The 25,732-nt window shown below is 39.3% G+C and overlaps 1 protein-coding gene across 1 annotated transcript; it reads right to left on the bottom strand.

Annotated features, from left to right (window-relative positions):
- Nucleotides 1-2,834: 2,834 nt before the first annotated feature.
- LOC143567080 (uncharacterized) lies at nt 2,835-16,472 on the bottom strand. Its single transcript, XM_077053595.1, has 5 exons — nt 15,840-16,472; nt 9,424-9,609; nt 8,581-8,808; nt 7,978-8,490; nt 2,835-2,888 (listed from the first exon to the last, which is right to left on the bottom strand). Exons 1-5 carry the CDS (start codon nt 16,470-16,472, stop codon nt 2,835-2,837), a joined length of 1,614 nt encoding a protein of 537 aa, XP_076909710.1.
- Between the last annotated feature and the right edge of the window lie 9,260 nt (nt 16,473-25,732).

Consider the following 25,732-nt stretch of genomic DNA (forward strand, 5'->3'; position numbering starts at 1 on the left):
CTATTTATTAGGGATGACAATCTTGATCTAAACTATTTTAAATGGTTAATTTGGGTTGTTTTAAAAGTCATATGGGTTGGTTTGGGTCATAAATTTTAATAAAATTGGTCAAAATGGGTCACTTGAAATTCCACCTTATTTTCGGGTCAAAATGGGTCGACAAACTTAAAAAAATGGGTGGATGTGGGTTAGTGTCTTAAGGAAAAAGTAGGTTCGGGTTGAAACGAGTTTTGGATTGCAACGAGTTCGGTTTAGGTTTTTTATTGGAACGAGTTCGGTTTAGGTTTTGTCTCGAATCAGGTTTCGAGCCAACACAAGTTTTCGCACTAAACATGTTGGGTTTCGGTTTCTTTTTGGTCGATTTCGAATTCATTTCGGTTTTTTGTTTCATTTTGTCGGTTTGTTCAGTTTCGTTTATGTTCGATTTCAGTTTTTTAGTTTCATTTTGATCGATTTTTCTAGTTTAAATCAATTCGGTTCAGTTTTGATTTTTTGTTTTGTTTTGATCGACTTTTCGGTTTTGGCTAATTTCTCGGTCTTTTTTTAACGATGACACCGGAGGAAACTTTTTTACTTTTTTCGTTTGTTATTTATATTTTGAGTTATGGTTTTTTTTATTATTTTTTTTAATTTTTTTCTGAGGGGTTTTCTGTTAAGATAAAAAAAACCCTCAAAAAAATATTCAAAAATAATAATAAAAAAATCATAACTCAAAGTCGCAAAATATATATAAAAATGAAAAAAGTAAAAAAGTTAAAACGTTTCATCCGTTGTCCTCGTAAAAACATGATCTGAAACCCAATTTGATCTATTTCGTCCTTGACCCGTTCTGACCCGAACCTGTTGACCCTAACCCGTTCTGACCTGAACCTGTTGACCCTGACCCGTTCTGACCCGAACCATAACAGCTCTTTCTTTAATTGACCCATTCCGATCCAGACCCGTTTCAACCTAAACCGTTCCGACCTTGGCCCATTCTAATCCGGACCTGTTCTGACCCGAACCTGTTGACCCTGATCCGTTCTGACCCGAACCATAACAACTCCTTCTTTAACTGACCCATTCTGACCCAGGCCCGTTTCGACCCATGACCCGTTTTGACCCAACCCAACCTATTTTCTACCCCCTACTATTTATACTAGATTAACATGTTAGATTTCGTCTTGCTTTTCAAACTTTGTGAAACAACATTCCGGTCACCCATATATTTCTAGGAAAAATCGACTTTATAAAAAGCCGGAGAAAAAGGAGGCAATTGTAGGTACGTTTTAAGTAACATGTGTAACTTTCATGGCAAAAACGGATGTACGTGATTTTTTATGTGTATTTGTACTTTGCAGCCTTTTGGCCATCAACAATAGTGAAAAAAAATGGTTAAACATTAAGGGGCTGTTTAGCAAGTGCTGAACCATTAAGTGCAGAATCATTAAGAGGTCTGAATGATTAAGAGAGTCTGAACCACTAAGATCTGAACAAGTTAAAGTCTCTTTGGTTGGACATCTGAATAACTGTACAAAATGACTATCTTACCCTCTGAACTATTTTATGTTGAATGAAATGTATCGTATTGTTTAAAACTTTGAATGATAAATAATTATAAAAAGAAAAGACAAAAATCATAGAAAATTCAAATTGCACATTATAACTTCAAAATTCATGGAAACAAACTAAAATCCAAATAGAAATTAATACTTTGTTTACAATTTTAATTTTATTAATTTGAAATTAGTCGAGTGGCTATCTCGTCACGCAAAGTAGTCATATACTCAACACCTTTTGAACCCCATTCTATGTCATGAACGAACTCGCCATCACATTCTTCGCCTTGTATTTCAGAAAAGATGGTGTTCTCATCATAGTCCAAAAATAATTGATCATGGATATTGCATTTCTTTATAATGTTATGGACAGCAAAACATGCGATCACTATATCACTTTGTATTGGAAAAGAAAAGGGAGCCATTCTCTTTAGGATTGGGAATCTAGCCTTCAAAACACCATACGTGCGCTCAATAACATTTCTGAGTTGTGCGTGAGCATGATTGAATCTTTCTTCCATAGTTAGCACACGCTGTCGTCGAAAATCAGCTAACCAATACCTCGTATAACGGTAAAGAGCCATAAATCCACGAGTGTTAGTGTATGCCGCGTCGCAAAGGTAGTATTTGTCTGTAAATGTGTATCAAAATTTTTATTAATAACCTGGTGGGGGGAAAGGAAAACCGGAATTTGGGTTAAATGCAACTTCTTTTAAAACTCGTGAATCATGTGCAATGCCCTCCCATCCGGCCCATACAAACGTGAATATCATATCAAAATCACAAATTGCTAACACGTTTTGATAGCATTCACATCTTCCTCTTCCCCTTGTAAGAAGGGTATACATATGTATTGCTCGGCTTACTGTCAAAAAGAGCTATCTGATTGAATATGTCAAAGGACATCACCACTTCATGTCCCCCAACCGTTCCAATTAATTTCATATCGGACCCCTTCTTGTACGGGGTACATCGTAATGTAGACACCCACTCTTCAATTTCTCTATCATATAAAGTGTTACTCTCTTCATTGTAACACTTAAGATTTGCTTCCCAACCTAAGTCTTTAAATCTGTCAACTATCCCAAAGGCCTCAAACCCAGGATCTGTGACCTCTTTCTCACACATGTATCCTTCAATTCTTTTATGCAACGTGGCTATCTTATCAGTGAACAGCTTCGCTTTCCATTCCAACGCATACTTTGGCAATACCCCACCTCGCCAAGTGGGTTTTACAGTTTGTACAGGCACTCGCGCTTGTTCTTCTTGCAATCTTTGCCTTTTTGCTTGGGCTGTTCACCCACTGGAAGATGACGCCTTTCCCTTCCCCTTATCTGAAGTTCTACCCATCTACACACAACAAAAAACCCAAACAAACCAAGTTAAGTCAACATAAACTTCCCCACACTTGCTTGTTACCCCGGTTGTGGATAATCACTTGTTAATAAATTTACCAAAAATTTCAACATTTGCTTCAACACATGATTTCCAATTAATCAATATAACAATCATATGTTTGTAACATTTATCCACTATCCACAACCATAGTGTATAATCATTACACTAATTACTCAAACAAGCAAGTGGGTATATAGAAACAATTATGAACAACTTACAACTTCATTTCAATATACCATCAATAATGAAAATAAATTTCATACCTTGGTGTTGTAGGAGATGAAGATGAAGAAAGCTTCAAAGTAAACCAAAACCCACAATTTTTCGGACTCAGTTGTCCAAAATCGACCAGCAAAACAAGAGAATCTTATAAATGCAATGATATAATTGAAACCCTTGTGAAATTCTAGTCAAAATAGACCTAAAAATCGGTTGAATTGGTTAAGATATGAGAAAGTTAAGAAGTTTTGAAGTGGGAAGTTAGGATTTGTAGAAATAGAATATGAGAGAAGAAGAAGATGATGTAACACCCCGGCTTTAGCGGAATACGCCCGGGTGTGACGTACAGATTGCCCAAAACACATGTGACACTATTAAGTGACAATAATATCATTAATTCATTCAAAACCCAAGTACACAAGTTGTTCAATAACACAAATAGAAAGGAAAAAAATAAAGCACATGACTTCTTTGTTTATTATTGCAATAACCTAACTTCTAGTGACTTCATCCGTTTCATCCTCTAATAATGGTACATGTAACATATATATAAAGTAATGTAAACTAACTTAATAGTTAGTGAGTTCACACAGTTTAAATACAACATAAAAAACCATACAATTCCATGAAAACTTGTGAAAAACACATAAAGGTTCTTTACACTAGAAACAAAGGTCCTGAGTGTAAAGAATAAAAGAAGGTCTTTTCCAGTTGGGATTGTGCACCAACGTACTCAGATTGGAGTCCCTTTTCCACTAGAAACAATGGTCCATGTGTGCAAAGGGGGCGTATGATCATACTTATCGAAGAAATCCATGCACGTAATAATTGAGCAAGTAACAAGTAAACACACAAGTCCATGATGCGAATTGTAGTTTGTAAATAATAAATAAAATAAATTGCATTTTTAATAGGATATATATGCTACCTCCAAAATAATTAAAAAGGGTAAAAAGGGGGTGTGGGAAACTCACCTTTGAATTGGGATGGCAAACTTGAAAATGAAACGAAAGCACGTTATATGAAACCCAACGTTCGAATCATGCAAGCTAAAACAAGAAATACAAAAATTACTAACTAATTTACCGGACTATAACGTCGGTTTGAAGATTCATACATTTTTATTTATAAGTATTTTATTACACATTTTTAAGTGTATTAATATTTAAGTTAACAAGTTTTATCTATTTTTATTATTATAATATTATTTAGCAAATTAATATTGTCGTTATCGGTATGTTTCATTTTCAAGTTACAACATTTTATATATATTATACTTATTTTACGAGTTTTAACGAGCGGTTTGGGTTTGTAAAAGTTAATACTTGAACGAAAATCGTTAACAGAATTCAAAACACTTTTATTAAACTATAAAACTAATTTTATTTATTTTTTATGATTTTTTAAATATATATTTGGTTTATTAAAATTAATAAAACAGTTTTTAAAAAAAATATAGAAGGATCTGTTGTGACCCGGGTTCGAACCCGGGTCTCCACGTCCACACCAAACATGACCAACCACTGGACCAAACCATTATTGTTGAAAACTGATGGAAACAATTAGATATAAACAGAAGCTCATATTCATCATCTTCTTCACATAAAACCCTAGATTCAATTCTCCATAATCGTTCTAGGTTTGATTGATTTGGGTTGGGGGTTTTGTTAGACGGATCAAACCAATGAAAACCCACCTATCAATTACCTCTGATGACGCCGGAAAGTGGTTGAACGACGTGTTGGCCGGAACTGATTATATAAGAACAAATTGATGATAATAACGAGTTTGTTTGTATGATTTTATGTATGTAGCAAGTTTAGAAGAAGATTAGGGTGCTATTTATACCCTCAATTTGTCCGTTGGATGATTAAATCAAGTTAATGATTTTTAATTATTAGCCGACGGTTTTAGGGTTGAATCCGAACGTTGTAGGGTGTTATTACGCATAATGGGTCTTGATTAAGCATTAATATGGTGGAGAAACGGTTTATAACATTAAAAGTTGATTAAAATGGCGTTTTGAAGTGATTGAAAATGAACGAATAATAACTATAAATCATCATAATTATATTAAATGGTAAACGACAAACACGAATTTATTGAAATGACATAACGGGTCAGTTTAACGAATACAAATACAAATACGAATAAAAATTGACAAATGTCACAGCATTCCCTACTTTTGAGAATTTCGTCCCGAAATTAAGTAGAAGAATCCGTAACGAAAATATGAGGATACTTTGTTCGCATTTGATCTTCTCGTTCCCATGTGAATTCAGCGCCACGCTTGGATTCCCAACGAACCTTTACCAAAGGTATACGGCTACGTTTAGTTTCCTTGTCTTTGCGATCCATGATTTTCACCTGTTTCTTGACAAAGTGCATTGTTTCATCGATACACACTTCGTCGAGTGGTACATGGAGATTTCCATCAGCAAGACTATTCTTCAAATTTGAGACATGAAATGTCGGATGAACATTAGAAAGCTCTTGAGGAAGTTCGAGTGTGTAAGCAACACTACCAACACGAACAAGAATCTTGAAAGGTCCAACGAAACGAGAAGATAGTTTGCCTTTCTTGCCAAAACGAACAACACCTTTCCAAGGGAATACCTTGAGAAGGACACGGTCACCAACATCAAACTCAAGTTCCAGACCGGTGATTTGGTTTTCACCAATTTCAATCCAACAAATAGGTGATCGACATTTACGACCATAGAGTGCTTGGAACGGAGCCTTACCGATACTCGAATGAAAACTATTATTGTACGAGAACTCAATCAAGTGAAGATGAGAATCCCAGTTCCCACCGAAATACATGACACATGACCTAAGAATATTTTCGAGTGTTTGAATCATGCACTCGGATTGCCCATCGGTTTGAGGATGATAGGCGGTGCTAAGATCCATTTGAGTTCCCAACGCCTTTTGAAGCGATGACCAGAAATGAGAAGTAAAACGACTATCACGATCGGAAATGATACGCAAAGGTATACCATGACGACAAACGATACGCTGAACATAGATATGAGCGAGTTGATCAACTGTAAACTTTTCGTTGATCGGAATGAAGTGAGCAGATTTCTTCAAACGGTCAACAATAACCCAAATACCATCGTGACGATTTCGAGTAGTCGAAAGTTTGAACACAAAATCCATAGAGATATCTTCCCATTTCTAAACAGGGATGTGTGGTTGAATGAGCAAACCAGATGGTAGTTGGTGCTCGGCCTTAACTTTAGCGCAAGTAAGGCATTTTCCCACATATAACGCGATGTCTTTCTTCATACCGGGCCACCAAAATGTGGACCGTAAATCAAAATACATCTTATCCACACCGGGATGAATGGAATATCGAGACTTATGAGCTTCGTCCATGATGAATGCGCGAAGATCGTCACGATTAGGAACCCATAATCGATCGAGGTAATACAACAAACCATCGCGCTTAGTTTCAAGTAGATTCACGGCACCACAGGACATTTCATCATACATATTTCCCTCGGTGACAGAGACATGTTAGGCTTCAAAGATACGAAGTTGGAGATCGGTCTGAATGGTCACACAATGAAGCAGAATTGACTTCACATGGGTCTTTCGACTAAGAGCGTCGGCTACAACATTCGCTTTACCAGGATGATAACGAATTCCGCCGTCGTAGTCGCTAAGTAGTTTGGCCCATCGTCTTTGCCGCATGTTTAGATCTTTTTGGTTGAAAATATGTTGAAGACTTTTGTGGTTGGTGCATACCACGCACTTAGTGCCGTAGAGATAATGTCTCCAGATTTTCAACACAAATACAATGGCACCGAGTTCGAGATCGTGCGTTGTATAATTCTTTTCATTAACCTTAAGTTGTCGCGAAGCATAAGCGATAAGTTTACCTCATTGCATAAGGACACAACCGAGGCCTTGATTGGAAACATCACAATAGAAAACAAAATCCTCATTTCCCTCAGGGAGTGCAAGGATCGGTGCATCGCAAAGCATGCACTTAAGAGTAAGAAAGGCTTCATCTTGCTTTGGCCCCCATACATAAGGTTTATCCTTATGAGTTAGAGAGGTTAGGGGCAAAGCGATCTTGGAAAAATTAAGAATGAAGCGACGATAATAACCCGCAAGGCCAAGAAATGAACGAACTTCGGTAGGAGTGGTTGGCGTTTTCCAATTCTTAACGGCTTCGATTTTGGTTGGGTCAACGTGGATACCATTTTCGTTTACTATATGCCCCAAGAACAGAACTTCTTTCAACCAGAGTTCGCACTTTGAAAACATAGCATAAAGTTGTTCCTTCCTTAAGAGATCAAGGACGGAATGAAGATGTTTCTCGTGCTCGGCTTTGGACTTGGAATAAATAAGAATGTTGTCAATAAAAACAATTACGAATTTATCTAAGTAATGTTTGCATACGCGGTTCATGAGATCCATAAACACCGCGGGTGCATTGGTTAGCCCAAAAGGCATAACCATAAATTCGTAATGCCTATAACGAGTCCGAAAAGCGTTTTTGGGTATGTCATCTTCATGCACGCATAGTTGATGATAACCCAAACGGAGGTCAATCTTTGAGAAGCATGAAGCTCCTTGGAGTTGATCAAAAAGATCGTAAATACGAGGCAAAGGATAACGATTCTTGATTGTGAGTTTGTTGAGCTCACGGTAATCAATGCACATACTGAAGGATCCATCTTTCTTCTTGACGAAAAGAACAGGTGCGCCCCAAGGGGATGAACTAGGACGAATGAACCCTTTATCCAAAAGTTCTTGGAGATGGTTAGACAATTCTTGCATCTCAGGGGGGTGCAAGACGATAAGGAGCCCTCGCAATCGGGGTTGCACCAGGCACAAGATCGATACAAAATTCCACATCATGATTAGGAGGAAGACTAGAAACATCAACGGGAAACACCTCGGGATACTCGCGAACAACAGGAATGTCTTTAATTTTTCGTTCTTTCTTTTCCACCACATGGGCTACTAATGCAACATACTTCTTGCGTAAGTAAATTTGGGCTTGAAAATAAGTGATAAAATTTAGGCTCGAGGAAGAAGGCATTTCGCCAGATACACGAAGAATTTGACCATCGACAAGCGGAATACGAATGAACTTCTCAAAGCAAACAATTTCATCACGATGAACAGATAACCAGTCCATGCCTACTATGATGTCAAAACTTTCCAGTTGCATAGGAATAAGGTCGATTGAGAACTTGTGGCCGTTTAGATTTAATTTGCAATTTCGAATAACCAAGTCAATTGTTACAGATTTACCATTAGCTACTTCAACAGAATATGAGTTCTTAAGCTTAGATCGGGGTTTAGCAAGTAAAGGCTCAAATTCAAAAGACACAAAGCTCATATCGACACCGGTATCAAATAAAATGGTTGCAAAGTGGTCATTCACGAGAAACGTACCGTTCACCACATCGCCGTTTTGTTGAGCTTGATTGGCGTTAATCATAAAAGCACACCCACGATTTTCTTGAGGAGCTTGAGCAGCTTGAACATTTTGACCACCTTGTGGTGCAGGAGCTTGAATGGTTGGATGCGGATAAACTTGAGCTTGGTTAGCCAACAATAGTGGAACTTGCGACTGATAAGCTGGTTGGGTTTGATACGTCTGAACCTGGTACAACGGAGATGGAGCAAGCTGAAGTGCATTCACATGTGCGAGTCATGTACACGCGTTGCGAAAGTGGTTAGGGTCACCACAATTATAGCAAACTCGCATTTGGTTAATGGGTTGAGCATACGGTGCAGTGCGAGGGTTGAGTTGAGCGAATCTTGGAGGAGCAATTGGTGCAATTGTGACCTCCCGACAAGTGGCACTAAGGTGTCCAAAATGGTTGCAATGACTACATTGACGGCACGACATACTAGCTGAATGATGTCTTTGATAACTGTTACACAATGGGTGAGGTCCGTTATAGGGTTTCCTGAGTGGTAGGGCAAAGTTGGGTTGGGTTGCAGTTTGTTGGGTTACCGCGTAATTCTTGCGCTTTCTGTGGCTAGATGAATGGGAAGGCTTGGATGGCTCGGGCTTCGAATCTTTGGTTTCGGTAGAGATTTATCAGCAGGTTTCTTCGATTTCTTCGATGTCAAAGTCCCGGCTTTAACATGATTATCAGTTAAGGTTGTAGCAAGGTTGATTGCGTCACCAATTTCTTTGGTAGAACTACTCAAAACACTATCTTGAATTTGTCTCGGTAGTCCCCGAATGTACTTATCGATGGCACGCGAGGTTGGGGGTAACAAGGTGAGGTACCAGCACACTGAGTTCATTGAAACGAGAAGTGTAAGCTGCGTGCTTGCCACTCTCTTGTTTGAGGTTCCAAAACTCAGCTTCCAAGTTGATAAGCTCACTTGGAGGGCAAAATTGTTTGGTCATCAGTTCTCTCAATTCATCCCATGGCATAGCCATGGCAGCTTCGGCACCACGGGTAGTCTTTTCCTTCACCCACCAGGTAAGTGCCCCTTTTTAAAGACACTTGTAGCAAAGCATCGGGACGCTCAATGTGGAGGAATTTTCTTTCCATTTGTTCGTACCGCTGAAGTAGGGCAGTGGCACCTTCAGTCCCATCAAACTCCGGGGGTTTGGTGCTGGTGAAAGTCTTATACGAACAGTGATATGGTTTAGGCTCGCTTGAAGCAGAGGCGATACTAGAAGAAAGGTTCTAGTTAATTTGGGTCATCATATCAGGAATGATCGCGGCTAGTTGTTTGGTGATTTGAGCAGTTAACTTGCGGCAAGAGGTTTTGAAAGAATGACGCTTGTTGAAATGGATAGGCATTCTGCAAACAATAGTAACGAAATTCGTGAGACTCAGAATAGGGTGTGGTATAAAAGAAATTTCTTGTTAAAGTTTGTTTTAAAATAAATACATAAATGAAAATCATAACAATGGTAATAAATCTTGTGTGGAACTTTAGAGTTTTCATGAACCACCATGGACGCTTTTTTTTCCAAACATCAAAGAAACTCGAAATCAAATCGAACCAAAAGCTGGGTATTCGTGTACAGACTTCCAGTTAAAACACATTGTAAAACATAGAGGAGTGCAACCATATTTTTTTCACAAAGAGACCCTGATCGCGCTGAAAACTTATAGTTGTGATTCATATGGCGTTGAAAGTGGTATTGTCACACCCCCTTCTAGGGCCTAGGAGTGCGACCCATAAGTTTGTAACGTGTTTGTAAATAATTCAGAGTTGCGTTATATTGCGCAAGACTTATAAAACTTTAAGGATCAGAAATGTAATTTATATATACATTCAAAAGACGGGAATTATAAAATACCCGTTTAAAGTTGTTAACAAAAGATTATTTGATTATGTTTACAAACCACCATATTAAATTTATACAAAAGAAATCTGAGCCATCGGATATTAGAACTTCGTCATTTCCAAGCTCTAACTTTGTTCACCTGCAAAATGTAAGAAAATACGTCAGCAACGAATGCTGGTGAACACGCTAACGCAAAAATAACTCTTTTACTTTATTACCCCTCGAGACTACGCCTACCTCGGCTCAACGAGGCTTAGGAATAACAAAGTCAAATAACACATTATAAAGATGAGCCTCTACACTAGGTCACCTCAGCAAACACCGCAGCGTTCGACATAGTTAAGTACTCGTAAATATACACAATGGTCGTACTCCCTGCAGAAGAGCGTCCTATGACCAAGGGTGGTGCGATGATGCCCATACATCGCATAGTACCACCTATATAAGGATCTAGACATACGTATACCACAGCCTAAGGGCTAGGTTTATACCCTTTATTTATAACGGTTTTAGGAACACATAGTTCCTTGTAAACAATTTCAAATAACATGTTTGACTCATATTTAAATAAGTAAAAGTTTGGGGGCGTATTCACCTTCTCGCTTTAGGATCGGCTTTACTCACCGTCCAAGGGTCTTTCCCTTTTCTTTATCTCAAACCTATAGTTACGAGTATAAATATTTGTTAGTCGGATACACGATCCGGCTTAAGACCTTTAGTCTTATATCTCAATCCTCGATTGAACCTTTAGTTCGATTCTTTTTTACTTGAAAACCTTTAGTTTAAAAGTAAATTATAAACCTTTAGTTTATATTAAAAACCCGATGTTTCTTCTTCTCCAAGAAACGTAATCTTCTCTTTTATTATTTAAGAATACTCTTTATTCATTAAATAATATTTCATAACAAAGAACATTTACATATATACTTACACACATACATATGTATTCAACAATATTCATAATCTTACTTTCATGAGTTTCTTTGTTATGTTTTCTTTTCTTTTCTTTTATCGAGGTATCGAGTATATCCTCGACTTAAGGCTCAATCCTTTAATATAATATTGAATTATATTGAATTCATCATTACTCCTAACCTTAATGACGTATAGAAACCCTAGAGACTTGAGCAGCACTCCAACGCCGCTTTAATCTTCTCGGCACGCAAATCGAGGAACGCCAAATCTTTAACACTCGTTGACACGCTTTACGAGATCTTTCGCCATTACAACAACACCTTTGCTTGTACGTGGGTGGAGGGTGACACAAACTTTGAGGAAACGCCGATACACAAATGAAGGTTCGGGACACGCTTTACGATGAAATATGGCACGCTAATCGAGGTGGATCGAGTATACGAACTTGGAATTCTAGTGAGATGTTAGAGAGAGAGTTGAGAACTCAGTTTGGTGTGCCAAGAATGAAGCCTTGGACTTGCTATTTATAGACTTCAAATTGACTCCCATCGCGCTACGCGATGGGTGCCTCTGCAGACCTATCGCGTATCGCAATATAGGTCCACTGACTCACAGCTTAGACCTGCCACGTGTCGACACATGGCAGGCACCACTCCACGTGGCAACACGTGGTAGCAGTGTTGCCACGTGGTGACACGTGGCGATAACCAGTGCCACCGTGTGCCACGTGGCACACGTGTCACACATTGTCAGACACCCCATCGCGATACGCGATGGGAGTCTCTTCTGACTCATCGCGTAGCGTGATGGGTCAGGAAAATCAGAATTTTTATTTTAGACCCTCAACTTTGGAATTTGCGATTTTAGTCCATATTCTTTGGAAAGTTGATACTTTGAACTCGAAATTTTCACGTTGTTACATCCTCCCCACCTTGAAAAAAATCTCGTCCTCGAGATTGATTTACTCGAACATGTGGGGGTGTTTCTTCCTCATTTCCGATTCGAGTTCCCAAGTATAATCGGGCCCTCTACGCGAGTCCCATTTAACTTTCACAATTTTCAAAGTTCTTTTCTTTAACTTCTTTGTTTTCGAATCCTCAATTTGAATTGGACGTTCTACAAATTTTAAGTTCTCATTTATTTCAACGTCTTTTAGTGGCATAGCAAACGATTCATCGGTCAAACACTTACGCAGATTCGAAACATGGAATACATCATGTATCCCTTGCATTTCCTCAGGCAGTCGCAAACGGTATGCAACAGTGCCAATTAGTTCGAGCACCTCGAAAGGTCCAACGAATCGAGGACTCAATTTTCCTTTCTTTCCGAAGCGAACAACGCCTTTCCAAGGCGAGACTTTCAATAACACTTTGTCACCAACATTGAACTCTAACGGCTTACGAGGAACATCGGCGTAACTCTTTTGGCGATCACGTGCCGTCTTAAGTCGTTCTCGAATTTAGATAACCTTGTCGGTGGTTTCTTGGACTATCTCGGGTCCAGATAACTGACTGTCTCCAGTTTCAGACCAACACACGGGCGTTCTACACTTTCTTCCATACAACGCCTCAAACGGTGCGGTTTGAATACTCGCACGATAGCTATTATTGTACGAGAATTCCATTAGGTGCAAGTGATCATCCCAACTTCCACCTAGATCGATCACACAAGCGCGGAGCATATCTTCCAATGTTTGAATTGTCCTTTCACTTTACCCATCGGTTTGTGGATGATAGGCAGTGCTAAGGTTCAACTTTGTACCGAGAGCTTGTTGGAAGCTTTTCCAGAAATGAGACGTAAAACGACTGTCTCGATCAGATATTATAGACAGCGGTACTCCATGCAAAGCGACAATGGTGTTTACATAGATACGCGCTAATCTATCCATAGAATACGACTCATTGATGGGTATGAAGTGTGCGGACTTTGTTAAGCGATCCACAATCACCCAAATAGCATTATGTTGTCGAGTCGTCTTCGGGAGTTTGGTAATAAAATCCATAGTAATTAACTCCCACTTCCAAACGGGATGTTCGGGTTGCTGAAGCAATCCCGAAGGCTTTTGGTGTTCAGCCATAACTTTTAAACAAGTCAAACATTTCGCAACATGCGAAGCGACATCCCTTTTCATCCCATTCCAACAATAATTCGCTTTTAAGTTGTGGTACATTATATCACTTCCGGGATGCATCATGTATTTCGACTTGTGAGCTTCGTTTAAGATTTTCTCACGCAAACCTCCAACGATTGGTACCCAAATCCTATTGCCGAGTCTAAGGATACCGTCGTCACCCTTGATTAACAATTCAATGGTGCCATTTCGTTTTTCGTCAGAGATTTGGTTTTCATTGATTGCTTGCGTTTGCGCGGATTTGATTTTCTCAAAGAGATCAATTTGAAGTTCTAGACGCAGAGCTCGAACTCTTTTTGGGAATGCTCTTTACGACTTAAGGCATCGGCCACGACGTTGGCTTTGCCTTCATGATACACAATTTCACAATCATAGTCGTTAAGAGTCTCCATCCATCGCCGTTGGCGCATGTTGAGCTCTTTTTGATCAAAGATGTGTTTCAAGCTTTTGTGATCGGTGTACACGGTAAATCTTACTCCGTAAAGATAGTGCCTCCATGTCTTAAGTTCAAAGATTATGGCGCCTAACTCTAAATCGTGAGTCGTATAATTCTTTTCGTGTACTTTCAATTGACGTGAGGCGTAAGCAATTACCTTTTTGCGTTGCATTAGTACGCATCCCAAACTTGAATGAGACGCGTCACTAAATACCACAAAATCTTCAGTACCTTCTGGCAGAGCCAGTATTGGTGCTTGGGTAAGTTTTTGCTTAAGTATATCGAATTCCTCTTGTTGCTTCATTCCCCATTCATACTTGATGTTTTTACGGGTTAAGGAAGTTAAGGGAACGACGATACGAGAGAATTTTTCGATGAACCTACAGTAATAGCCAGCCAAACCTAAGAAGCTTCGGATCTCGGTTGGCGACTTCGGGACCTCCCACTTAGAGATAGCTTCAATCTTTACGGGGTCCACTTGAATTGCGTTGACGTTAATGATATGACCAAGAAATTGCACTTCGTGCAACCAGAACTCGCACTTTGAGAACTTGGCATACAACTTCTTGGTTCAAAGAATTTCAAGCAAAGTACGAAGATGAATTTCATGATCAGCCTTTGACTTTGAATAAATAAGTATGTCATCGATGAATACGATAACGAAATTATCCAAATAAGTCTTGCAAATACGGTTCATCATATCGATAAACGCAGCCGGAGCATTAGTAAGTCCAAACGGCATAACCGTGAACTCATAATGTCCATATCTCGTTCGGAAAGCAGTCTTTGGAATATCTTCATATTGGACTTTAAGTTGGTGATAGCCGGAACGAAGATCGATTTTAGAAAAGAAGCTAGCACCTTGAAGTTGGTCGAAAAGATCATCAATACGAGGGAGTGGATAACGATTTTTGATTGTGACTTTGTTCAACGCATGATAGTCGATACACATCCTCATGGAACCATCCTTCTTCTTGACGAATAGAATTGGTGCTCCCCAAGGCGACGAACTCGGTCGAATGAAACCCTTCTCTAAAAGCTCATCGAGTTGCTTCTTTAACTCCTTCATTTCGATCAGCGCTAAGCGATATGAAGCTTTGGCGATCGGAGCAGTACCGGGAATCTGATCGATTCTAAATTCCACCTTGCGATCGGGAGGAATACCAGGGTGTTCATAAGGAAAGACGTCAGAAAATTCGGAAACGATAGGAACGTCTTTGATTTCTTTTGGCTTAGACTCTTTAGTGACGTAGGCCATGAATGCGAGGCATCCTTGATTTAAACATTTGTTAGCTCTAATTATAAAGATTATGCTAACTTGGCCAGCGTCTTTGTCCCCTTCAATTCGAATTGTTCGTTAATCAGGGGCTTGAAGTTCAACAGTTTTGCTATTGCAGATGATACGGGCTTGGTTATCGGATAACCAATCCATACCAAGTACAATATCAAAACCAGCCAATCTCATGGGTAACAAACAGATAGGTATCAAATAACCAGTTAAAAGGATTTTTCCGTTTTCAAGGGCTTCGGAGATCTTAACGATTTCACCGCTAGCAGTCTCGACGCTTAGAGTTTTATCTAATATAGTTAATGGTTCGTTTAATAGACTACATAAACTATAATCTATAAAACTCAAGTTGGTACCCGAATCAAATAAAAGTCTAGCATAGGTGTCGATGAATAGAAACGTACCGGTTATGGTTTCTGGCACGTCAGCGACCCTTTTTGTGTCAAGTACGAAGACTCGAGCGTTTCCCTTTTTGTTTTGGCCACTTCCACCCGCACCACCAGCAGCGGGCTTGTTATTTGGGCACTCGAAACTTAAATGCCCATCTCCTTGCAGTTAAAGCAAGTCATCCTCTTCTTCCAGCAATCAGCAACATCGTGACCCGTGCGATTGCATGATTCACACACCTTAGGAGGCGAGGTAAAATTACAACGTCCCTTGTGGTATCTCCTACATATCTTGCATTGAGGGGCGTTTGAATTAAATCGGCTTTGGTTCACACCCTTTCCCTTGAAGCGATTATTTCTTCCACTTGTTCTCCCTTGAGTCGTTGATGTCGTAACCTTCTTCTCTTCTTCTTTGTTAGGAACCATGCCGCCCATTAGGTAACCGGCCAACTCCATTGCAGAGTCAGCGGTTTGTGGTAGGCGAGACCTTACCATGTTGCGGATTTCCCGTGGAAGTCCCCAAATATATCGCGTGACTTTGCTGGATTCAAGGTGAACCAGCTGGGGTACAAGGCGACAATACTCATGAAATTTAGTATTGTATTCACGGAGGTTTGTCCCAACGACCTTGAGATTCAAAAATTTCGTTTGAATCTGATCAGTCTCGTGCATGGGACAGAACTTAGCCATCAACAAGGCTTTAAAATCTTCCCAACTCAAACCGTACATAACATCTCTTCCTTTGCTCATCAACAGAGCATTCCACCATTCCAACACATCACCCTTGAACATAAGGGCTGAATACTGAATTTTCTCCACCTCAGAAAACTTACTTGTGATCACGATTGTTTCCATCTCCTCGAGCCACCTCATGGTTGAAATGGCTCCCTTATCACCATGGAACTCTTTTGGTACATAATACTTTAAATCTTTAAACGAACAACCGCTTATCTTGAGTTTCTTGAACTCATGTCTAACTCCGCCTTCGGCGTTAGACTCATGCACACTTTCCTCAACACGAGAGGGATTAGGACGGGATTTAACGGGTTTAGAAGGATTAACAGATTGTGAATTTCGAGATTGCCTAGAATGAGATCTATTCATATATTCTTCCCTCACAGCATCTTTTATCATCTTTTGAATTTTATTCATATATTTCTCAAGAATTTTTTCCTCTCGCTCGTTCTCAAGGCCCTTCCCCTTATCTCTCATTTCTTTTTCTTTACGAGCATTATTATTGCTTTGTTCAGACATTTTCTTTTATCCTTTCAATTCAGTTTGAAATTTTAACAACATTTTTTTTATCAAACATACTTTTATTTATTACACATTTAATATATATATCCAAGGATATATATATTTTACAATACACACACATATATATATATCGTTCCCACGATATATATATTGTTGATCCTATCATTACATAAGAACGTTTCAGACGTTCTTCTATTCATACACATATCATACAACATTAGTTTTACACGTAAAAGTCTTCACATCACACACCACCATCTTCAGTCCTTCAAGAATTTCTTCACAACCTTCGTTAGTTTGTTGCATTTACAAAGGAGTGATTCTCCAACCTTCTTCGTTTTCTTCTCTTCCTCGTCTACCTTCTTTCTCCAGTCGTCGGTCTCATGCAATGCACGATCCAGATGTTCCTCATACGACTGCGCGACTATGTTGGGATAACCGTACTGCGGAGGTGGGTCGTGATAACCCAGAGTTACCATCTCGTAATGGTTTCTCGGTTCCGGATATGGAACATAGTCCATGTCTGATGAAAGATAAAGGTAGGTCTTGGCAGCTTGGTTCTGTTCGCGGATCTCGTTGGCTTTTTCTTGAATTAAAGGAATTTCTCCTTGAAACGATGGGAAGCTTGACGAAGTTTGGATCCTTAGTTTCTCCAAGTATTGGACATATGGGTCCACAGAACCATAGCTAGCATTATTGGAATTGAGTGATCCATTCATCGGGCTTGATATTTCGTTCGGGTTTTCTGGATGCTCTTCTTCCATTTCTTCCTCGGACTCCTCCACTGGGTCCTCCTCACTATCTTGTTCGGGATCTTCTTCATTATTAGAATACTCCTCTTCCATGGGTTCCTCTTCTTCCTCCATAGGTTCCTCCTCTTCTTCTGGTTCGTCTTCCTCCATAGGTTGTGGAGTTTCAATGTTCATGGAGGGCATCTTGAAACTTTCGAAAGGCATCATGAACCTCATCTTGGGCTTTCGGGATGGCCCTTCTCCATTGTTGGGTTTTGAACTGACTTCATTAAAGGTATAACTTCCGGTAAACCATTGGCATGGATCGGAATGGCATTTCATCCAGTCGGATGATGGCGACTTTGGTTCTTCCTTGATAGGTAAGTTTGACAGAAAGGCATATGACGGATGTGGATTTGGCGGTACATAACCAGTTGGGAAATATTGTGGTACCTCCGTGGATTGATAAGTTGGGATCTCCGATGGGTGGTATGTTGGTACTTCTGACGTTTGATACATTGGCATAGTCGATGGATGATAGCTTGAATGGCTCGGTGCCTCAACACTTGGCTTCGGTGGACTATCGGGGATGTCAATCGGGTAGTGCCTACGTCCGGGATAGTAAAGGGGTTTGGACAAGTCGTGTTCCACGTCTTGATTGAAGTATGCCTCATAATATCCATCGCTCATATTATCCTCGGGGTAAGGTTCGGCTATACCGACTTCCTTCGCTTTGCGAGAAAAATTCTCCATAAGAGCTTTAAACGACATCTAATATTATAGGTGGTTTAGAATATAGAGAGGGATAGAAAGGTTACCAGCCTATCTTATCCTTAAAACAAATAATCAAATAGTTTCCTATACTTGGATCGAAGGTTGGGTATTGTTTTATGATACCCAATTCGCTAAGATCGATGGCTCTGATACCAAGCCTATCACACCCCCATCTAGGGCCTAGGAGTGCGACCCATAAGTTTGTATCGTGTTTGTAAATAATTCAGAGTTGCGTTATATTGCGCAAGACTTATAAAACTTTAAGGATCAGAAATGTAATTTATATATACATTCAAAAGACGAGAATTATAAAATACCCGTTTAAAGTTGTTAACAAAAGATTATTTAATTATGTTTACAAACCACCATATTAAATTTATACAAAAGAAATCTGAGCCATCGGATATTAGTACTTCGTCATTTCCAAGCTCTAACTTTGTTCACCTGCAAAATGTAAGAAAATACATCAGCAACGAATGCTGGTGAACACGCTGACGCAAAAATAACTCTTTTACTTTATTACCCCTCGAGACTACGCCTGCCTCAGCCCAACGTGGCTTAGGAATAACAAAGTCAAATAACACATTATAAATATGAGCCTCTACGCTAGGTCACCTCAGCAAATACCGCAGCGTTCGACTTAGTTAAGTACCCGTAAATATACACAACGGTCGTACTCCCTGCAAGAGAGCGTCCTACGACCAAGGGTGGTGCGATCATGCCCATACATCGCATAGTACCACATATGTAAGGATCCAAACATACGTATACCACAGCCTGAGGGCTAGGTTTATACCCTTTATTTATAACGGTTTTAGGAACACATAGTTCCTTGTAAACAATTTCAAATAACATGTTTGACTCATTTTTAAATAAGTAAAAGTTTGGGGTCGTATTCACCTTCTCGCTTTAGGATCGGCTTCACTCACCGTCCAAGGGTCTTTCCCTTTTCTTTATCTCGAACCTATAGTTACGAGTATAAATATTTGTTAGTCGGATACACGATCCGGCTTAAGACCTTTAGTCTTATATCTCAATCCTCGATTGAACCTTTAGTTCAATTCTTTTTTACTTGAAAACCTTTAGTTTATATTAAAAACCCGATGTTTCTTCTTCTCCAAGAAACGTAATCTTTTCTTTTATTATTTAAGAATACTCTTTATTCTTTAAATAATATTTCATAACAAAGAACATTTACATTTATACTTACACACATATATATTTATTCAACAATATTCATAATCTTACTTTCATTAGTTTCTTTGTTATGTTTTCTTTTCTTTTCTTTTATCGAGGTATCGAGTATATCCTCGACTTAAGGCTCAAGCCTTTAATATAATATTGAATTATATTGAATTCATCATTACTCCTAACCTTAATGACGTATAGAAACCCTAGGGACTTGAGCAGCACTCCAACGCCGCTTTAATCTTCTCGACACGCAAATCGAGGAACGCCAAATCTTTAACACTCGTCGACACACTTTACGAGATCTTTCGCCATTACAACAACACCTTTGCTTGTATGTGGGTGGAGGGTGATACAAACTTTAGGAAACGCCGATACACAAATGAAGGTTCGGGACACGCTTTACGATGAAATATGGCATGCTAATCGAGGTGGATCGAGTATACGAACATGGAATTCTAGTGAGATGTTAGAGAGAGAGTTGAGAACTCAGTTTGGTGTGCCAAGAATGAAGCCTCGGACTTGCTATTTATAGACTTCAAATTGGCTCCCATCGCGCTACGCAATGGGTGCCTCAGCAGACCTATCACGTATCGCGATATAGGTACACTGACTCACAGCGTAGACCTACCACGTGTCGACACATGGCAGGCACCGCTCCACGTGGCAGCAGTGTTGCCACGTGGTGACACGTGGCGATAACCAATCCCACCGTGTGCCACGTGGCACACATTTTCAGACACCCCATCGCGATACGCGATGGGAGTCTCTTCTGACTCATCGCGTAGCGCGATGGGTCAGGAAAATTAGATTTTTATTTTAGACCCTCAACTTTGGAATTTGGCAATTTTAGTCCCTATTCTTTAGAAAGTTGATACTTTGAACTCGAAATTTTCACGTTATTACATCCTCCCCACTTTGAAACAAATCTCGTCCTCGAGATTGATTTACTCGAACAAGTGGGGGTGTTTCTTCCTCATTTCCGATTCGAGTTCCCAAGTATAATCGGGCCCTCTACGCGAGTCCCATTTAACTTTCACAATTTTCAAAGTTCTTTTCTTTAACTTCTTTGTTTTCGAATCCTCAATTTGAATTGGACGTTCTACGAATTTTAAGTTCTCATTTATTTCAACGTCTTTTAGTGGCATAGCCAACGATTCATCGGTCAAACACTTACGCAGATTCGAAACATGGAATACATCATGTATCCCTTGCATTTCCTCAGGCAGTCGCAAACGGTATGCAACAGTGCCAATTAGTTCGAGCACCTCGAAAGGTCCAACGAATCGAGGACTCAATTTTCCTTTCTTTCCGAAGCGAACAACGCCTTTCCAAGGCGAGACTTTCAATAACACTTTGTCACCAACATTGAACTCTAACGGCTTACGAGGAACATCGGCGTAACTCTTTTGGCGATCACGTGCCATCTTAAGTCCTTCTCGAATTTAGATAACCTTGTCGGTGGTTTCTTGGACTATCTCGGGTCCAGATAACTGACTGTCTCCAGTTTCAGACCAACACACGGGCGTTCTACACTTTCTTCCATACAACGCCTCGAACGGTGCGGTTTGAATACTTGCATGATAGCTATTATTGTACGAGAATTCCATTAGGTGCAAGTGATCATCCCAACTTCCACCTAGATCGATCACACAAGCGCGGAGCATATCTTCCAATGTTTGAATTGTCCTTTCGCTTTACCCATCGGTTTGTGGATGATAGGTAGTGCTAAGGTTCAACTTTGTACCGAGAGCTTGTTGGAAGCTTTTCCAGAAATGAGACGTAAAACGACTGTCTCGATCAGATATTATAGACAGCGGTACTCCATGCAAAGCGACAATGGTGTTTACATAGATACGCGCTAATCTATCCATAGAATACGACTCATTGATGGGTATGAACTGTGCGGACTTTGTTAAGCGATCCACAATCACCCAAATAGCATTATGTTGTCGAGTCGTCTTCGGGAGTTTGGTAATAAAATCCATAGTAATTAACTCCCACTTCCAAACGGGATGTTCGGGTTGCTGAAGCAATCCCGAAGGCTTTTGGTGTTCAGCCTTAACTTTTAAACAAGTCAAACATTTTGCAACATGCAAAGCAACATCCCTTTTCATTCCATTCCACCAATAATTCGCTTTTAAGTTGTGGTACATTATATCACTTCCAGGATGCATCATGTATTTTGACTTGTGAGCTTCGATTGGTACCCAAATCCTATTGCCGAGTCTAAGGATACCGTCGTCACCCTTGACCAACAAGTCAATGGTGCCATTTCGCTTTTCGTCAGAGATTTGGTTTTCATTGATTGCTTGCGTTTGCAAGGATTTGATTTGCTCAAAGAGATCAATTTGAAGTTCTAGACGCAGAGCTCGAACTATTTTTGGCAATGCTCTTTACGACTTAAGGCATTGGCCACGACGTTAGCTTTTCCTTCATGATACACAATTTCACAATCATAGTCGTTAAGAGTCTCCATCCATCGTCGTTGGCGCATGTTGAGCTCTTTTTGATCAAAGATGTGTTTCAAGCTTTTGTGGTCGGTGTACACGGTAAATCTTACTCCGTAGAGATAGTGCCTCCATATCTTAAGTGGAAAGATTATGGCGCCTAACTCTAAATCGTGAGTCGTATAATTCTTTTCGTGTACTTTCAATTGACGTGAGGCGTAAGCAATTACCTTTTTGCGTTGCATTAGTACGCATCCCAAACCTGAATGAGACGCGTCACTAAATACCACAAAATCTTCAGTACCTTCTGGCAGAGCCAGTATCGGTGCTTGGGTAAATTTTTGCTTGAGTATATCGAATGCCTCTTGTTGCTTCGGTCCCCATTCATACTTGATGTTTTTACGGGTTAAGGAAGTTAAGGGAACGACGATACGAGAGAAGTTTTCGATGAACCTACAGTAATAGCCGGCCAAACCTAAGAAGCTTCGGATCTCGGTTGGCGACTTCGGGACCTCCCACTTAGAGATAGCTTCAATCTTTACGGGGTCCACTTGAATAGCGTTGACGTTAATGATATGACCAAGAAATTGCACTTCGTGCAACCAGAACTCGCACTTTGAGAACTTGGAATACAACTTCTTGGTTCTAAGAATTTCAAGCAGAGTACGAAGATGAATTTCATGATCGGCCTTTGACTTTGAATAAATAAGTATGTCGTCGATGAATACGATAACGAATTTATCCAAATAAGGCTTGCAAATACGGTTCATCATATCCATAAACGCAGCCGGGGCATTAGTAAGTCCAAACGGCATAACCGTGAACTCATAATGTCCATATCTCGTTCGGAAAGCAGTCTTTGGAATATCTTCATAATGGACTTTAAGTTGGTGATAGCCGGAACGAAGATCGATTTTAGAAAAGAAGCTAGCACCTTGAAGTTGGTCGAAAAGATCCTGAGTGTAAAGAATAAAAGAATGTCTTTTCCAGTTGGGATTGTGCACCAACGTACTCAGATCGGAGTCCCTTTTCCACTAGAAAAAATGGTCCATGAGTGCAAAGGGGGCGTATGATCATACTTATCGAAGAAATCCATGCACGTAGTAATTGAGCAAGTAACAAGTAAACACACAAGTTCATGATGCGAATTGTAGTTTGTAAATAATAAATAAAATAAATTGCATTTTTGATAGGATATATATGCTACCTCTAAATAATTAAAAAGGGTAAAAAGGGGGTGTGGGAAACTCACCTTTGAATTGGGATGGCAAACTTGAAAATGAAACGAAAGCACGTTATATGAAACCCAACGTTTGAATCACGCGAGCTAAAACAAGAAATACAAAAATTACTAACTAATTTACCGGACTATAACGTTGGTTTGAAGGTTCATACATTTTTATTTATAAGTATTTTGTTACACATTTTTAAGTGTATTAATATTTAAGTTAACGGGTTTTATCAATTTTTATTATTATAATATTGTTTACAAGATTAATAATATTTAAGGAATTTGTCGTTATCGGTATGTTTCATTTTAAAGTTACAACATTTTATATATATTATACTTATTTTACAAGTTTTAACGAGCGGTTTGGTTTTGTAAAAGTTGATACTTGAACGAAAATCGTTATCAGAAATCAAAAAAATCTTTTATTTAACTATAAAACTAATTTTATTTATTTTGTATGATTTTGTAAATATATATTTGGTTTATTAAAATTAATAAAACAGTTTTTAAAAACAATATAGAAGGATCTGTTGTGACCCGGGTTCGAACCCGGGTCTCTACGTCCACACCAAACATGACCAACCACTGGACCAAACCATTATTGTTGAAAACTTATGGAAACAATTAGATATAAACAGAAGCTCATATTCATCATCTTCTTCACATAAAACCCTAGATTCAATTCTCCATAATCGTTCTAGGTTTGATTTATTTGGGTTGGGTGGTTTTGTTAGACGGATCAAACCAATGAAAACCCACCTATCAATTACCTCTGATGACGCCGGAAAGTGGTTAAATGACAAGTTGTCCGGAATCGAATATATAAGAAAAAATTGATGATAATAACGAGTTTTTTTGTATGATTTTATGTCTGTAGCAAGTTTAGAAGAATATTAGGGTGCCATTTATAGCCTCAATTTGTCCGTTGGATGATCAAATCAAGTTAATGAATTTTTAATTATTAGCCGATGGTTTTAGGGTTGAATCCGAACGTTTTAGGGTGTTATTACGCATAATGGGTCTTGATTAAGCATTAATATGGTGGATAACGGGTTTATAACATTAAAAGTTGATTAAAATGGCGTTTTGAAGTGGTTTAAAGGTCGCCGGAATTTCTCGTAGCCGGCCGAAGCGTGCCTCGCCCGAAAAACGTGAAAGGAAGGGGTGGGGGCGGCTAGGGTGTTTAATAATAATATTATATTATAATTTTAAATCCTAATTTACACTTTAAGCCCTCTAACTTCTTAAATACATAAAAACTAATTTTAAAGTTTATTTACTTCTTAACCCTTGAACTTTACAAACATATATAACTTAATCAAACTTGATATATTTTATTATCTTTGGATTGTTTACGCTCTACACTCAAATAGTTTGAACTTGATTATTCAATTAACGTTTTTAGCTTGGAGATTCGTTATTTGAACTAAACGGATAGAAAATGAACGACTAATAACTATAAATCATCGTAATTAATATTAAATGATAAACGACAAACACGAATTTATTGAAACGACATAACGGGTCGGTTAAACGAATACAAATACAAATACGAATAAAAATTTACAAATGTCACAGATGAGTAGGTGAAATTGAAGGTAAATATTGAAGAGTAGGTGTAATATGTGGTGGAGATTGATTTAAAATTGATTTATTATCTTGTTTTTTAAGATAAAAACCCGGCTCCCTCGCTCTCTCGACTCGCACCATGGGCCACGGTTCGAACCGTGGTCCACGGTGACCTGCAACCTGTTTGTTTGTCTCTGGCGGACCGTGGCTCATAGTCTACGCCGTGGGTCACGGTGTAAATGTGTCAAATCGAGCAGAGTCCTCTGTACCATGGCTCGAGCCTGAACCGTGCCTCACGGTAGTCACCGTGGGCCACGGTCTACACTGTGGCACACAGTCTACGCCCTATGTGCCAACTCCATGGGTAAATGACACCATTTCCCATAAACTAACTCATAAGGAGTTATGCCAATAGGAGTTTTGTAGGCGATCCGATATGCCCACAATGCATCATTTAACTTAGAAGACCAATCCTTCTATCGACCCGCACCGTCTTCATCAAAATTTCTTTAATTTGGCGATTGGACACTTCAACTTGTCCACTTGTTTGTGGATGATAAGGTGTAGCAATTCGGTGATTCACATTGTACCTTTTTAAAAGTTTCCCAAACTTGAAATTCTTGAAATGCGACCCACCATCACTAATAATAACCCGCGGGATACCAAACTGAGCAAAGATGTTTGATTGAACGAATTTGCAAACTACCAAATGGTCATTGGTTCTTGTTGCTACCGCTTCTACCCACTTGGACACATAATCGAGCGCAACCAAGATATATAAAAATCCATTTGAGTTTGGAAACGGGCCCATAGAGTCAATTCCCCATACATCAAAAATCTCTAACACCAAAATCGGTTGCAATGGCATTTCATCCCGTTTCGAGATACTACCCAACTTTTGGCAATTCAAGCAATGTCGGGCATACTCACTTG

This window comes from Bidens hawaiensis, unplaced genomic scaffold (genome assembly GCF_021521415.1).
Source record: "Bidens hawaiensis isolate Kalapana, Puna unplaced genomic scaffold, B.hawaiensis_p1.1 tig00023209_1, whole genome shotgun sequence".
Classification (NCBI taxonomy): Eukaryota; Viridiplantae; Streptophyta; class Magnoliopsida; order Asterales; family Asteraceae; genus Bidens; species Bidens hawaiensis.

Coding starts and splice junctions, on each gene's coding strand:
- LOC143567080 (XM_077053595.1), bottom strand. CDS start 16,472: ATGAGGTGGCTCGAGGAGATGGAAACAATCGTGATCACAAGTAAGTTT. Junction 9,610..15,839: donor ATTTTACCTCGCCTCCTAAG/GTGTGTGAATCA, acceptor TGGTGGGTGAAG/GAAAAGACTACCCGTGGTGC. Junction 2,889..7,977: donor GTGCAACCCCGATTGCGAGG/GCTCCTTATCGT, acceptor TGTTGTGTGTAG/ATGGGTAGAACTTCAGATAA.